The sequence below is a fragment of the Galeopterus variegatus genome, unplaced genomic scaffold (assembly GCF_000696425.1).
Source record: "Galeopterus variegatus unplaced genomic scaffold, G_variegatus-3.0.2 Scaffold412, whole genome shotgun sequence".
Classification (NCBI taxonomy): domain Eukaryota; kingdom Metazoa; phylum Chordata; class Mammalia; order Dermoptera; family Cynocephalidae; genus Galeopterus; species Galeopterus variegatus.
In genome coordinates, this window is record NW_007726523.1 from 199,421 (window position 1) to 214,766 (window position 15,346).

The window sequence follows — 15,346 nt, forward strand, 5'->3', positions numbered from 1 at the left end:
CACGAAAAAAAAAAAAAAAAAAAGACAAAAAGGAAAAAAAATAAAATAAACGGCTGTAATCATGAGTCTTTCTTAGACATACAGGTTTGTTATGAAGACTTCCTAAAGATGTGTGTGCATGTACACATATACTCTGAGAATAAGGTATTGCCAAAATTATTGACTACACATACACTTCAAAAGCTGCTTTTATGTTATATCAAGTATGATAGAGTCTTGCACCAAGAAAATAAATGACCACCCAGGCACATGATCTTTTATACACATCAGTATCTTTTCTCCTATGTTTTCTTAAAGGATCAAGCCCCATGCTAAAAGGCAGAACTTAAATCTGAAGCTGAGCCCTGTATCGGAGAAGATTTAGAATTAAACTCAGCCTGTGCTCAGGCTTGTTAAGAGTTGCTTGTGGTCCTCACCCAGACCCAAGTGCCCTGCGAAGGCATTCTAGAAGCAATGCTTTCTTGGCAGTAGCAGTTGAATGGAGCAATCCTGTTTGATCTTCCACACTGGTTAACCAGCCCCCAGGAAGGGAGTGGGGTGAGGGTGGGACCAAGAGGCTTTGAGACTTGGCTGGGTCAAGCATTCTGACTGTAATTTTTTATTTCAATCCATATTTAGTAACTTGGAAAACAGCAAGAACTTGAGTTGATGAAAGGACTCAATTGCAGAGAAGCACTGTGGTAAAAGAGATTTTTATTATGGCTTTGTACAGCCTGAAGTCAGTAACCAATCAAGAATTTATTTCTATTCCTATGTATCAAGTAGTGAAATGTGATACTTCTGGTTTCTGCTCCTGATGCTGAGTGGCTAGAAATAGGAGGAATTACTTTCCCTAAGTTTTTTCAAGAGCAAATCACAATGTGTCTTTTTCCTTGGTAGGAATGGCCTTTTAGACTAAAGATTATTAGTGGGAAAAAATAAGAGCGCTATAGAGCTACATGAAATAGGTTTACGATATAAGTGGGGCGGGGGGGAGGAACCACCACCCAGATGTATACATTAAACTTATATGAAAAATAAATCAATTTATCAAAGAATTCCCCAGCATATAAAAATACAAGAGTAAATTTCAGTTTAGCCTATGTCTAAATTATTGCAAATACTAAACAGGACAATATAACCTATTTAAAGTGTATACTTTTATTATTTATGCTACTAAGGAGAAAGACGGGAATTAATTTTTATCATTTGTCCTGTTTGCAATGTATATTTACATATTTTATATCACTGAATCTTCACAATATCCAGGTGGGTCAGGTATGAATTATGATAGACAAGGTGACTGGGGCTCTGAAAGGTTAAGTCATTTGCCCAAGATCTTGATGCTAGTGAGCTGCAGGGCCTGGCTCTGCCTCATCGACTCAGAATGCTAAGGCTGATGTCCATCCATAGCCAGTAACTCACACTGCGTAACTCTGGGAATCAGCTGCTCCCACCTTCGGTCTCCACAGTATTTTTTTACAAACTCCCAGAACTTATCACACTGCACTATTTTTTATGCTTGCCTCTACAACAGGATTGTGAGCTCCTTGGAAACAGGGGTTGTTGCATCTTAGTAGAGTGCTCGCGTACAATAGATGTTCCTATTTACTGAATTACAATTATTCCTGTGTTGACACCACTGTTCTGAGACTAACATATTTTTAATGGGCGGCTCCCTTCCTTGTTAATGATGATTAAGTCATCAAAATATTGTTTTCAACTTAAAAAGAAATGTTTCATTGTATTAGTTTACACTTTGGTTGAAGTATGACTGTTTATGAAATCCTAACAAATCCCTAAGGACTACAGCAGGCCTTTGTTAACTAAGCCAGTGGGGTATGAATGGATGTGTCAACATAATATGTATGTACTAATTGGGTAATTTTAATAAAAATTACAGATCACACTTTTACTTATAACCCATGGTAACCTCCTGGGTATTATAACAAAATACATGTGACAAAAAAATAAACTAGTCTCTCTGATATCCACTACATATATATAAATGATTTTTTTTTCCTTTTTGTCTTTTTTCGTGTCCGGCAACGGATCACAACCCTCAGTGTCGCGCCCGAACCGGACCGGGACCGGCAACGGGATCGCAACCCTCGGTGCTGGGCCCGCACCTCGCTCAGCCAGTGAGCGGGAACCAGTCTGTATGTGGGATCCGAACCCTCGGCGGGAGCGCCACTGCACTCCCAAGCGGTGCACTGTAGCAGTGCGCCACCAGGCCGGCCCTATAAATGATTTTTTTTAAATGGTCAAGTTCTTTTCGTTAGTTATGCTTGGCAGACAATACAGACTTATCATATTTAATATGATAACTAGGTCATATTAAAGTTTTACTCATAACTGGGTCAGGAAAAAATCTGGGAAAAACAAAATGAAATATTAAAAAGTAGAAAACTATTATACTGCGTTTCTGAAAAGAATTTTTTCTCCTTTCCATCCCTAAATAACTATCCTGAAGCACAACTAATAAAAGGATAAAATATAAGTAACTATTGTGAAGTCCATGTATTTTTACAAATCTAAGCAAGACTGGATTCTAGAGAGACTGGAATAGATTTTATCATGTGGCTTCACATCTCAAAGAAAATTTATTCTCTTCAAGACAAGAAATAATGAACATTTTCCTATCTCTACAAATATACATCAACATTAGCGTTTTTAATAGCTGCTGAACTTACAGCTACGGATATTTAAGTTACTGCTTTTTATTTTTATGCAATATTTATCCTTACATGTTTATCTCTGTGCACTTTCCTATTGACTTTACTGGGCAAAACTCAAATTGCTAGGTTCTCTAGTAATGCATGAATCCCTTTTTCCAACACCCTCAACACTGCCTATTATCATTCTCCTTAGGTTTGACTAAGTCAATAGAAAAAAAAAAAAAAAAAAAACCTCTTATTTTGTTAAATTAAATTCTTTTGTTTATTGCCCATTTGTATTTATTCTTTAGCAAATTGGCTAAATCCTACGCTTAATTTTACAGATCAGTTAGTTTAGCCATTGTCTTTTTCCTAATTAATTTAAAAATGCTTGTTACATATTCATTGTAAATATTTTTTCCCAGTCTGCTACTTACCTTTCAATCTTATGTTCTCTGCCATACAAAAGCATTTCGTCTTTCATATTCAAATCTTTTTTCTTTCTTTCATAAATTTTGCCTATGGTATATGCTATGCTTCCAAAATCGTTTTCCACCCCCAAATTATATAATATTTACCCATTCTAGTTTTATTGTTTTCATTTTTTACTATTTTATTGTCAACCCTGAGCTCTAATCATTACCAGCTTATAACATAAGGCAAGCTCTCAGTTTCTTCATCAGTAAATTAGGAGTAACAGTCACTACCTTACTGGGTTGCTGGGATGATTTAAAAATACAATATAGGTAAAGGCTTACCACAGTACAAGTCCAGAATCTATTTTAGCTATTATCATCCCTTAAATCTTAATTATTTTTCCTCCAAACAGTACCTCCATCTTTGCAACAATTCTGTGAGACAATCCAATTTCAAAGACAAAACAAAAAAAAAAGACAAGACACCTGTTAGAAAGATTTTTGGAAGGAATCATTTATTGCTATTTTTCAAGCTCCCTCAGAGGTCCCACTTTTAAAGTACCACTGACCAAATATAATGGGGGTGACTCTCACACAGGAGAGTGAGAGATGGGGCTGGTGGAGGTTGGACAAGGTCAGGGGGTGGGTGTGCACATGCTTGGGGATGATGAGAAGAAGAAAAGTATCATTACTTGGGCCAGGGTATGCCAACTCATATTGTCCAGTATAAAAAAATATTTTTCATTCATTTGTAACATTAAGATAGAAAGGTATAGGAAAAAACTCCAATGTAATAAATCAAATCATTAAAACCATGAGTGGGAAAGGTTCTACAGAGTTCCCCTTACTTTTCCATTCTGGGGCCTCGTGGAGCTGTTTGAACCCCTGGCTGGAGTTATACTGAACCAATTCTTTGGTTTGGTGACCTTCAGAGCACCACTGGTATAGTAAGAACAACTACAATAAAGGCCAAACTGTCGACCAAAGCCTAAATATACACTGTAGACTCATTATACAGTCTCTGTCCTCTTTAACAACTGCTCTTCATGAAATGCAAATGATGGCTACATTTCTCTCTGTGCTAGAGAAAAAATATGAAATATCAAAGACCCTCACATGGTCTCTTAGGGAGATGCTGGTTTATCCAAAGTTTTTTTTTTTTTTAAACATAAGATTTCCCTTTCTCAGCACAGGAAAAAATGACTTGCCAACTGCTTTTTGAACCTCAGTCCACAAAAAGAGGAGCTGTTTATGTGGGGTAGTGGGAATTGGAGAATTCAAACAGTGCAGGAGTAGATCCCATAAAAGATGCAATATCCCCCACCCAAAATGTTTCTCGACTGCAGTTTACACTCAGATAGAATGAAGTGTTGTTTGTCTAGGGGAAAGCACACCAGCCAATAAGAGTAAGTTGTTCAGAAGCCCTGTGGGAAGCAGGAGGATCTGTGAGTATTTGTTTCTGTCCCAGACAAACCAAGCAAAGTCACAACACTGTAAAACCCAAGAGGTCTGTGGCTTTTCAGCAGGACAGATGCCAGAGAAGAGGTGGCCACTCTGCAGACATCAGCTCCACACACCCGGAATGGTGAATCCACCAGGCGAGTCTGACCTCACTTGTTAATAACCATACCCATGATGCCAATTTCCTCCAGGGTTTATGATTAGACCTCCTATAATTATGTGGACAAGTCTTAAAACACAGGCATGCCCAAAGTGACCCATAATACAATGTCAGGACAGTACAGAGAGCTCCTGTATGGAATTCCTGCAAGCAAAGTCACAGACCTGAGTCACTCAACCTTGAGTCACATATGATATACATTTTTGTGAAGCTAACATTCTTGGGTCTCCACACTTGTGCATAATCTGTCCCTCCTGGGAACAGCAGCAATGGACTCAAAGCTACTGTGTGTGTGTGCTGGGAGCTGGGTAACCAAGGCAATTCTCTCTCTACAGTAAGGCCCTGATAGCAAAAGCATGGAAGAAGAGAAACCAGGAATGGGAGGAAAAATGCACCCACCATTCACATGCCCAACATGTGATTACTGAAGGGGCACAGGGCAAAAGTCATAGTGGACTACGTCCTAGCAAGCAGGAGAATAAAATGGGGAGCATAACCCCTATCTTGTGTAATGCCATTAAACAAGGCAGACACGTGCAGACCAGAGATGGGTAAAACACTTAATGGCAACACTCAGGCTAGACTTGACATATGCACAGAATATTTTTCATTTTTCTAATGTAACTACATGGAAGAGTACCCAAGATTTGAACACAATCAATCATTTTAGCAGTTTAAACAGAGTCCCCAGTTGTCCTTCTTTTCCCATCTCTTTTTTTTTTTTGGAGTTAGGGGGGAAAAATGTCCTTGCTATTTGTGATTTGGAATTCCTGAGCCTGCTCATCTTCTAAGGGTGTTTTTCCACTTAAACAGGGCTGACAGCCATAGCGATTTTGATGAGTCTGGACCTGGCAGGTGGCCCAGTTCCAAAGCAGAGCACCTGGACAGTGCAAGACCAGACAGATTCTTCACACTTACATTACGGGGTGAAGAATGCCTAACTTGGATGAAGTTTAAGTAAATCCTTTTCTCAAACAACTTTGGTGTGTAGAAATGCAGCTCTCAAAAATTCTCAAATGTAGTGACTTCACGCCTGGTTTAAGTTAAATGACCCAAAACTACAAAAACCGATAAAGGAGCTAGGGCTTTAAGGGTTGATTCGGTGAGCTAGATTTAAGTCTTAATCAGTTATAGAAGTTTGCCAATAAGGGGCCTGGTAAGAAGATCCCAAGAAACTGGACCACAAGTGTAAAGGTAGACCACGGGGCCATTTTCCATGGTAGTATCCAAGAGCTATCAACATTACTTGCAGAATGGCACCAGGTGACTCACCCAGATGGATGTTTCCACCCAAGCGACAACCCTGGGGCTGGTCATGAGCTCGACTCTTTTTGTAGCCGGATAAAGTGGCTGATTCACCAGGGAGGGGGTCATGCAAACACTGCCGAGGATGAGGGAAGAAAATGATGCCACCCCACCTGTGAAGACTGTCTTACAGAGAATGTGTGTTGGAATTATTCAGGAGGGTGTTTTCATATGAAAAGGCTGACAAAGTAAACTTTCTCACTTCTATGTGCTTGATAGTGTTTCACACCATCTCCCTCTGATAAAGCAGCAGACTCAGCTCAGCACCTCTTCTGGATTGTGGGGTGCGCAGTATTTACAACCCTTGAGGGGAGGTTAGAACAAAGCGCAAACCAAACACACGCACTCAGGACCTTGGAGAACTTCTGACAAGAGGGAGAATGCTATGAGTGGCATTCCTGGTGAGGTTCCGAGACAGGGCACTTCAATATGGTTTCCTTAATGCAGTCTCTCTTCATGATCAGAGAGAAGAGAGGACTGTCTGGGCATGGAGCAGAAGCCCCAAAACCTTTACTGGCACACACAACTGTCACTGACTAAAATCCATGTTTACCACTGCTTTCAGCTCTCTCATAGGAAGCAGGGCCTCTCTGAACCTCAGTTTTCTTATCTATAAAATGGGGACAATAAGAGTTTCTACCTGATTGAGTGTGTAGAAACTTTTATTGTCCATTTTTATATTGCATATAAAGGGATCGGCACAATGCTCAGAATTCAGTGCTCTGGACTATATTGTCTATTGTTATTATCTACCCCTCTAAATACACTTAAGTTAAATGATGTCTCTGGATGCCAGCAAATACTCTAAGGAATAGATATGGACAAATAAGGGAAAGTATGGAAGAAGTGGGATTAGGTGGGATTAAAAAATAGTGGAATAGAGGGGAGAACAAAAAGAGAAGCATGTATGTATATACACACACATACACACACTTTTTAAAAAAATTTAACAAGATTAGCTTAGCTGATTTATTTGGGACATCTTTACAGGAGAAATTTTTCTTAACTGACCTCCACTTGTCCAGTTCTCTGGATTAACCAACCTTCTCTCTTCCATCTATAAACTTCACTGACACATGCCCATTGCATGCTAAATCACCCCAGCTGATAGGCCACTCTGTGAACTCCCACCAGCTGAGTTATGTTCTTACAAAGGGTCAGTTGTGTTTGCTTCTAAACTGGTTTATACGAGCTGTACTACTTTGTAATTACATAATTTAACGAATGCAAAAAGAGATTTGGTGATTTTAAGAAAACTAAGTTGAATGCTTAGGAACAACTTGTTAAAGGAGAATCACCAACTGCTATCAAATAAGGGAAGGGTGGGAATTTATAAAAGACTGCAAAAGAAAAATAATAAAAATCTAGAAGGATTCGCACTCAAATTTTTTTCATAAATGTCTTTTAAGATGGCATGCACCATTTACAATGAATCTTTAATTTAACTAACTTTTCAAATAGCCAACTACTACTGTTTCTCATAACTACAGAGAAAACTTCTATGGTTTAAACCTAATAGCTAACAACTAGGAGCGTTACCTCTGTGCAGGGCACTTACTGAGTGCTTCATATAAATAATCTCTTTTCCTCCTCACAAGATTTATAATAAGGAGGTGCCAGTATTACTGCCCTACTGTCACACAGTTGGGAAGTGGCAGGGCCAGGATTTGAGCCCAAGAAGTCTGACTCCACAGCCTATGCTTTTAACTACTAGAAATCTGACTACTAGAATTTTGACCTTCATTCAAATGGAGCACTTGAGTAGTAAAATAATGAACAAATACAATATGCTAGAACAAATCAATATTGTGGAACTCTGCTAAAAAAATTAGCTCTATTTTGGCTACACTGGTGTAGGGAAAATATAGGAAAATGGTCAGGGCCCCTCAGATGTTCAGAATCTTGCCTAGCATTTGAAGTAATTACGCACGTGCGCCCAAGTGTTCCTTGGCAATTGTCTGATGTGTGTGGGCACCCAGGTGGGTTATGGACTTAAGTATAAAGGATGAGTGGCTCTGATCCACAGGGACTCCACACGGGGGGGTAGGGGGGCATGGGGAGGCTGCTACTGCTGCTGGAGGCTGTTGCTGCCAGTGCCCCAGGGAAGCCCCGGGAAGGCCACCACCGCTGCTGCTACCGGATCTGCTGTAAACTGCTGCCATTGCTGAGGACCAAGCTCGTGTCACCTGCTAACGGCTCCCAGAATCTTTCCCAATTACCTAGAGTGAACCTGTGTTTGAGGGATCTGGTGACTCAGCCTGGCATGTGAGGGTCTAGTGACCCAGTTTGTACAATGGGTTTGAAGGGTCTGAGCCCTAGCCCTGACAATACAAATGGAAACTTAGTGTAACTAAGACAATGAAACATTTTGGCTTTAGTTATGAATTGCTTTAACAATACAATTAGTGTAGCTATTGCTATAACCTGACAATTGGCTTCTAGAATGTAAATTTTGATGCACAAAAGTTTTGCCTTGTTACTATTATTGCTTCAGTTAAGCAATGTAGGAGAGAAATCACTTCCACCTCCGAGCATGTAAAAATCCCCCATCATGGGAACAGACTCAAACATGGCTGCTCTCCCTGAAGCAACAGCCCATGGCTTGGAGGTGCTCATCTGTCCCCTCACAGTATAAAGCCATGCTAGCAGAATAAGAGTCAGATGTTCAACCTTTCTCCTGAGTTGCAGGGTATTAAGCATGCCTGAAAACACACAGCTTTCAGCAAATTTGAGCAACATGCCATATGGCAATTATTATGTAATTTCTAAGTCAATAGTTGAGAATCTCTCAGGCCAGGGAATGTTCACATCTACATTGACTCCTAAATATGCCACCATCAAACTGGTTTTTATTTTTGATATGAAGATTTAAAGAAGACTAGGAAGAAAATAAAAACCAAGGTTACTGGAAGCCACTCACTTATCTATTAACATGACACATTTTAGACAATAATAAAAAGTGTATTGATTCATTGTCAGGAACACCTTTATTGAAATCAGCAGTGATTTAAACATTTACAAAGACTTTATCATATTGACTAAGTTAAATAAGATTTATAGGAGAACTTTTTTTGGACTAGCCTCCTGCACTAGGCTCCTTCAGACCAGACCAAACCAGAATGGAGTCAATCATGCTAGGAACCACCTAATCAAACTGAACTCAAAAACAGGCCAATTTTCAAAACAAAACAAAACAAAAACCCAGGAGCTTCACAGCAACCAGTCACAAGGGGTCCAGTTTACCTGAGCTGGCATGATAACGAAGTCCCTTCTGTTTTAACTCTATAAGGAAAGTGACTTTGCAATGACCAATCTGCTTTTGGTTCTGTTTCTGCTTTCCTCAGCCCATTTTTGTCTATAAAAACAACCTCCTCTGCTCGGCTCATTGGAACATTCATTCTATTTTACAGAATAAGGTGTCGCCTGACTCGAGAATCACAAATAAAATTCAATTAAGATTTTTATTTTTAAAGGAGCAATAGGATTTTAATAAACAGAATCCATCCCAAAGCCATGACTACAATGGTTGTACTTGAACCAAAACAGCACAGAAAACTAGGATGTGGTGGAAGAGCTCAAAGCAGGCTGGGGGAGAACATAAGGAAGGCCTAAATGGTGCAGAGAGCATGAATCTGCAGGGAGAGCACAGTGCTTTATATAGCCCAGGGAGGCAAGGGAGTGGTGGGGCAAATGTATGAGGTCTCCACTTTTTTCTGCTGCCCTCAGCACCCTGGAGATGCAGGCATCTGGGCGGATCTGCCCTTTATTGCTGCCCACCAGCTTTAAACACCCCTGACCCCAACATTAGCGCCACTGGTAGACCCAGGGCAGGAATAGGAAAATTACTTAAGAGAAAGATTCAACTAGAATCCAGTGAATTGTGCTCAGTTCTCTTAACTTCCTACAACCGAGTACATGGGTCACAGGCTGGAGGGTGCAACAGGACATGGAACATACCGCTCAGTGCCCCCAACACACACACCTGCACACAGGACGGTGGTATCTGCAGAATCACAGGTCATGCAGGGTATGGGTAAGGGAGGTTCACACACACACAGATGTCCACAGTGGGTACCAGAGAACACCCCTGAATACACACAGCTGTACATGAGGAACCCCCAAGTCCCCAGCACAACCCTCTCCCCTGTCTTGCCATCCCCCAGGCAGGGGAACTTCATTGCTTTATGGGAGCCACCCTGGGGGATGCTCTGCCAAGCACCCTCCCATCCCACCCACCCTCATTTTGGCATATCTGCAAGACCCACAGCAGTGAGGGTAGGCGCACTTCCTCTCAGATTTCTCTGGCTTGGAGTTGGGGAAGGGGGTAGGAGACTTCATCCTCCATCTTTCCCCAAGCCCTTCCCAAACTCCTGCCAAACCCACTCTAGCCAGAACCCACCTTTGCCCCCCAAACACACACATATTAAGTTGAGCTATCCAGGAATACAAGGGGAACAAAGACATTGGTCAGGATGGGAGTAGAGGCAGTAAGGGTAAGACTGGCACAAGAGCTACTTTAGTGTACCAATTAAGATTTTTAAACTAAATTTGTTGTAATTCTGTGTTTTAACAACTCTAATATAATAACTTTATCATCTTAAATGTGGAACTATATACATGTGCATGTATACATGAGGTTGGGGGGAGATGTGGGTTTACATAGAAATGACATGCTTTAGGTGCCTAATTCTTCAGGTTTTCTTTTAGCACAAAGGTTTTTTGCTTCAGACTCAATTATCTGTCAGACAAAAACTATTACGACTGCCTAGCCAAAAGGTAATAGGAGGAAGATATGATATTTTTAAAATGTAAAATGCCTCAAAGCATGATTCAATGCAGTGCAAAAGGCTTAACAAACAAGCCTTTGATTTGCCTCTGACGAGTCCACCAGAACAGCTGTGTGGCCAACATAAAATGGCTAATTCATGTTTTGTCGGAGCTAGGGGGTCTGAGATCATTCTAGGCCTAGGCGTATCTCCTCCTTTCAGGAGGAAACAGAGACCCACAGAGGTTATCTCATCCAAAGTCTAGCAGTTCATGGCAAAAAACCAACGCATTTTCTTTCCAAAGTACTGATGCTACTACTGCCCTAACTACTGTCACAATGAGACAGTGATAAAGACGATAATGGATGTTAAGTGAGTGCTTCCTATGTGCCAGGTACTGGGTTAAGTACTTAACATGAACAGGTCATTTAGTCCTCAAATCAACCCTATGAGATAAGAACTATTATTATCCTTATTTAACAGATGAGGAAACAGAGGCATAGTGAGATTCACTGACTCTCCTGACTCACACAGATAGGAGGTAGTGGAGCCAGGATTTGAACCCAGACAGTCTGACCTATAGCTCACATTCTTTAACTGCTCCAACCAATCCACCACATTCCATTATACATACTAGAGAACTGTGTGTTCCTAAACTGGCAAGCCGGAGAGTGGGGGCTCTGGCTGTAGCTTTTACACTTGACGCTCCGCACAACACTGAGAGCCGTGCTTCTCTTTGCTCACTGGGTCCACACACTCATCTCTCTCCTGCCCCCACCCCCCATTTTGAGAGCTGCGTTGAGAGCCTGATTCAGTATCAATGATGCCATTATTAATTGAGCCTGACAAATAAGTTAGCTTCAGGAAGTATTTGCTTCCCCTTCTCCATTTCCCCTATTTCCCACCAGAGAGTGACTGCTTCTATCTTAATGCTTCTATTCACAATTAAGAAGGAATTGCTTTTTTTTTTTAATGAAGAGAAAAGAAATCAAATTAGTATGGAAACTAATCAGCTAATCTACTAATCACACATATACTAGGCATATTATTTACAGTAGAAGAAAATCTGAGAGAACAGCAAGCCAGAATTTTACTTTTTGCTAAGGCGGGTAGGGCATGTCACAGCATTTGTATAATAATGGGGATATCTAAAGAATAAGAAAATTTCTCCCAAAATTTTGTAAGCGGACATTGCTCTAAGAGTTGGGAAATCCCTATTTCAGGGCTAACTGTAACATGATATTCGATGTGATCACATGACCTAAAATTGAGCAAATTTTAGGCTGCTAGTATGTTTAAAATCATTTTAATCTTTTTTATTATTTCTGAACATACTATTTGTAATGAAGAGGCACAGAAATCTAAAGTTACCCAACTGAATTTTATCATCTGTATTTAATGAAGTTATTTCTGGTTTAAAAAAAAAAAGTGTGTCCTATATCCAGGAACATGAGTGATATACTGCACAATGCTAGAGTGGTCTCTAGGGGTAACATGGAGAATGAGATTCCAGAAGATATAGAAAAAAAGAGAAAACAGTCGTCCCTTAGTTAGTTTAACCACAACACTCTAAGAGCCCTTATTTTTCATCATATCAATCTAAACTTAGTTTAGCTTTTAGAAGTTTCTATTATCTGGCCTCACTCAACCTGTACAAATAGGTCTCTCACAGCGATCCCCCCCAAGATGCACATTCTGTTCAAGCCAGTGCTACCACCTTGCTCATTCCACTTTTCCATCTTCCCTTATGGAAAAGCCAAATGAAATATCATTTATGGTCATCCTCCATTAATCAGCACATAAAGTTGCCTAATTAACCCCTCACAACAATCATGTGACATAGGTATTATCATTTCCATTTCATAGAAAAGAAACTGTAGCTCAGAGAAATTAAAGAAAGTGTCTAAGAGAACCAAAGCAGAGATCTGGAGATTCAAACCTAGGTCCAACATCATGTGCTTTCCTTGATACCATGTTGCTTCCTTGTGCCTGGATACTTCTATGCTCCCCCCCTTTGGCTAAACCCTATGCTTAACTTTTCTGCCCAATTTCAGTCCATTTCCTCTATAAAGCCTCCCCAGGCAACTTTGGCCTTTCCAGATTTTGTCTGTTCTTGAATTTTCTATAGCACTTAAAACCAGTAAAATTTATATTTAAATTTGATATGCATTTCTTTTGCTTCCCAACTTATTTTTGGATTTTTCAAGGGCTTCCTGGGCTGCACACACAGTAGGCATTTCATGAATACCTGAGGAATTATTCTGCAACTTTCTGGCTTCCTGGGTTATATAAGAGGAAACCAGCAATAGACATTGGGCTGAGGTACAGAATGGGTGGCGGGGAGTGTCACAGGACAGAAGGTGGGAAGATAGACTGGAGCTATATGATAAAGGACCTTAATCGTAGTTCAAGGAGTATAGATTCTATGTAGTAGGTGATGAAGAGTCCTGGAAAGTATCTGAAAGGGCTCCAGTTCAGGTAAATTATCTGGCTGCATCTTGAATAACATCAATTGAACAGGGTGAGAAACTGGGCTTTGTATAGACACAGCATTTGTCCCTATTTGTCTCTGCTACAATAGGAAATGTTTTACTTTTGTTATTGATTTAAATCCTAAAGCACTCACCGAGCACAAAAATACACATAGTGTTAACAGTCAAGACAGACGGATCCAGACTGTAGAATCTATTATCTAACGTACCAAAGGGCAATAAAAGGACAAATTAATTTCAACCAACATTAAGAATTACTTATTCAGTTTAACAAAACATGTTGCTGAAAAAGTAGAAATGATGTTTGGAAAGGCTAATTTACACAACGTGAGCAACTGAAAGAATTTTCCTAGTTCAAGATTATTAACTTTAGAAAAAATTACATATCAAATAATTTCTCAACAAGTTTGCTTTATGTGGCAAAGAAAAACTTATCAATAAATAAGAAATTGATTTCCAAGCAAGTAACTTCCTTTTTACCTCCAAATCTTTTAAGACCTACATCTTCCTCTCATTTTTGTTTTGTTTTAACTAAATGAGAAAGTCACTCAGCTGATGCTTTTATAAGTAGAAATAAGGAGAAAACATTAAGATGAAATATCTAGCACAACAGCTTTTTTGTGCAGCATGGTGACTACAGTTAATAGCAAACTATTATATTGAAAATCACTAAGAATAGATTTTAAGTGTTCTCACCACCAAAAATGTGAATGCATATGTTAATTAGTTATATTTAGCTATTCCATCATGTAAACATATTTCAAAACATAATGTCGTACATGACAAATACAATGGTTATTTGTCAATTAAAAAAAGATGAAATATCTAAGAAAATGGGAGACATAATCAGAAGAGAAGGAACCAAAGACTTCTTCCATTAAAACAAATGCTTCCTTCTTGAACTAAAGCAATTGTGATTGACTCTAAGATTCACCTACAATGGCAAACAATAAAATAGCAGTAATTTGTGTTGAATGGAATGGGGATAAAATGCCTCAAGGACAGAACACTAGCAAAATGTGGGGCTAGGAGGCAATGTTTCCCTGAGGAACACTTAGTTTTAGTCTTTGTGAGCACTAATTGCTTAGGACACTCAGGACCTGGGTGGGTCCTTGAACCAACCCTGCGCTTTGCTTATACAAACAGAGCAGGGGGTTCCCTGAAAGTTAGTGACAGGGAAGGCATGACAAATGAAATCTCTTCTTCATGTGATCATTATAGCAGTGACCACTTATGGCTCGAGTGGTTGCTCATTATCTCGACTCCTTGGAACATCTCTGAAGATACAAATAACTCCCTTTATAGGTGAAGAACTTGAAGCTTAATGATGTTAAAAAAAAAAAAAATACAAGGCTTCTCAGCAAGCCAGTGGCAGAGAGCCAGATTCTGAAACCAAATCTTATTTTTTTTTTTCCTTTTTGTCTTTTTTACTGACCGGTAACGGGCTCGCAACCCTCGGTGTCGCGCCCGCACCATGCTCAGCCAGTGAGTGGGAACCGGTCTCCACATGGGATCCGAACCCTCGGCGGGAGCGCCACCGCGCTCACAAGCGGTGCACTCTCCAGTGCGCCACAGGGCCGGCCCCAAATCTTATTGCCTTCTAAACCCATGTGCTAGAATTGGGAAGAATGAGTGTGAATCACATGGGAAAAACGAAGCTCCAAAATAATTTTTAAAAGTGGACCTAATGGAAGAAGAGGCTAGTGGCCCGACTGTCAAGCGCAGAGTCAACTTACCCGCATATTTTGTAGTGTTAGATTCATCCATGGACCAAAAGCAATAGTCAAAGGCAAATACCTGAGTGAAAGAACACAATATTAAACTTCAAGATTAATTAATTTCTTATGTGTAAATCAGACTGCAAAAAAAAAAATACATTGATGAAGATGAGATTTAAAAAACCTGATTTAAAAAATCACTATAGGTCTGGTGCTTTTGTTAACCATGAAGTTTCTTTTAGACTAAATTTACAGTTACCTTCCCATATTAGAGTAAGTTGGACATGAAAATTACTGTTTATCCAAAATTCAAACAGACATCCTAAGAGGAAAAAAATTTTTTAAATGATACATTTAATGAGAAAAAAACAGTAACTTCTCTCCCAAGGCCA

At 39.8% G+C, this 15,346-nt stretch overlaps 1 protein-coding gene across 1 annotated transcript in view; it reads right to left on the reverse strand.

Moving 5' to 3' along the window:
• Window positions 1–15,020, reverse strand: part of KIF13A (kinesin family member 13A) — a 96,660-nt gene extending 81,640 nt beyond the window's left edge. The window contains 1 exon segment of the mRNA XM_008568477.1: window positions 14,973–15,020. Coding sequence (XP_008566699.1) covers window positions 14,973–15,003 — 31 coding nt within the window. The 5' untranslated portion in view covers window positions 15,004–15,020.
• Between the last annotated feature and the right edge of the window lie 326 nt (window positions 15,021–15,346).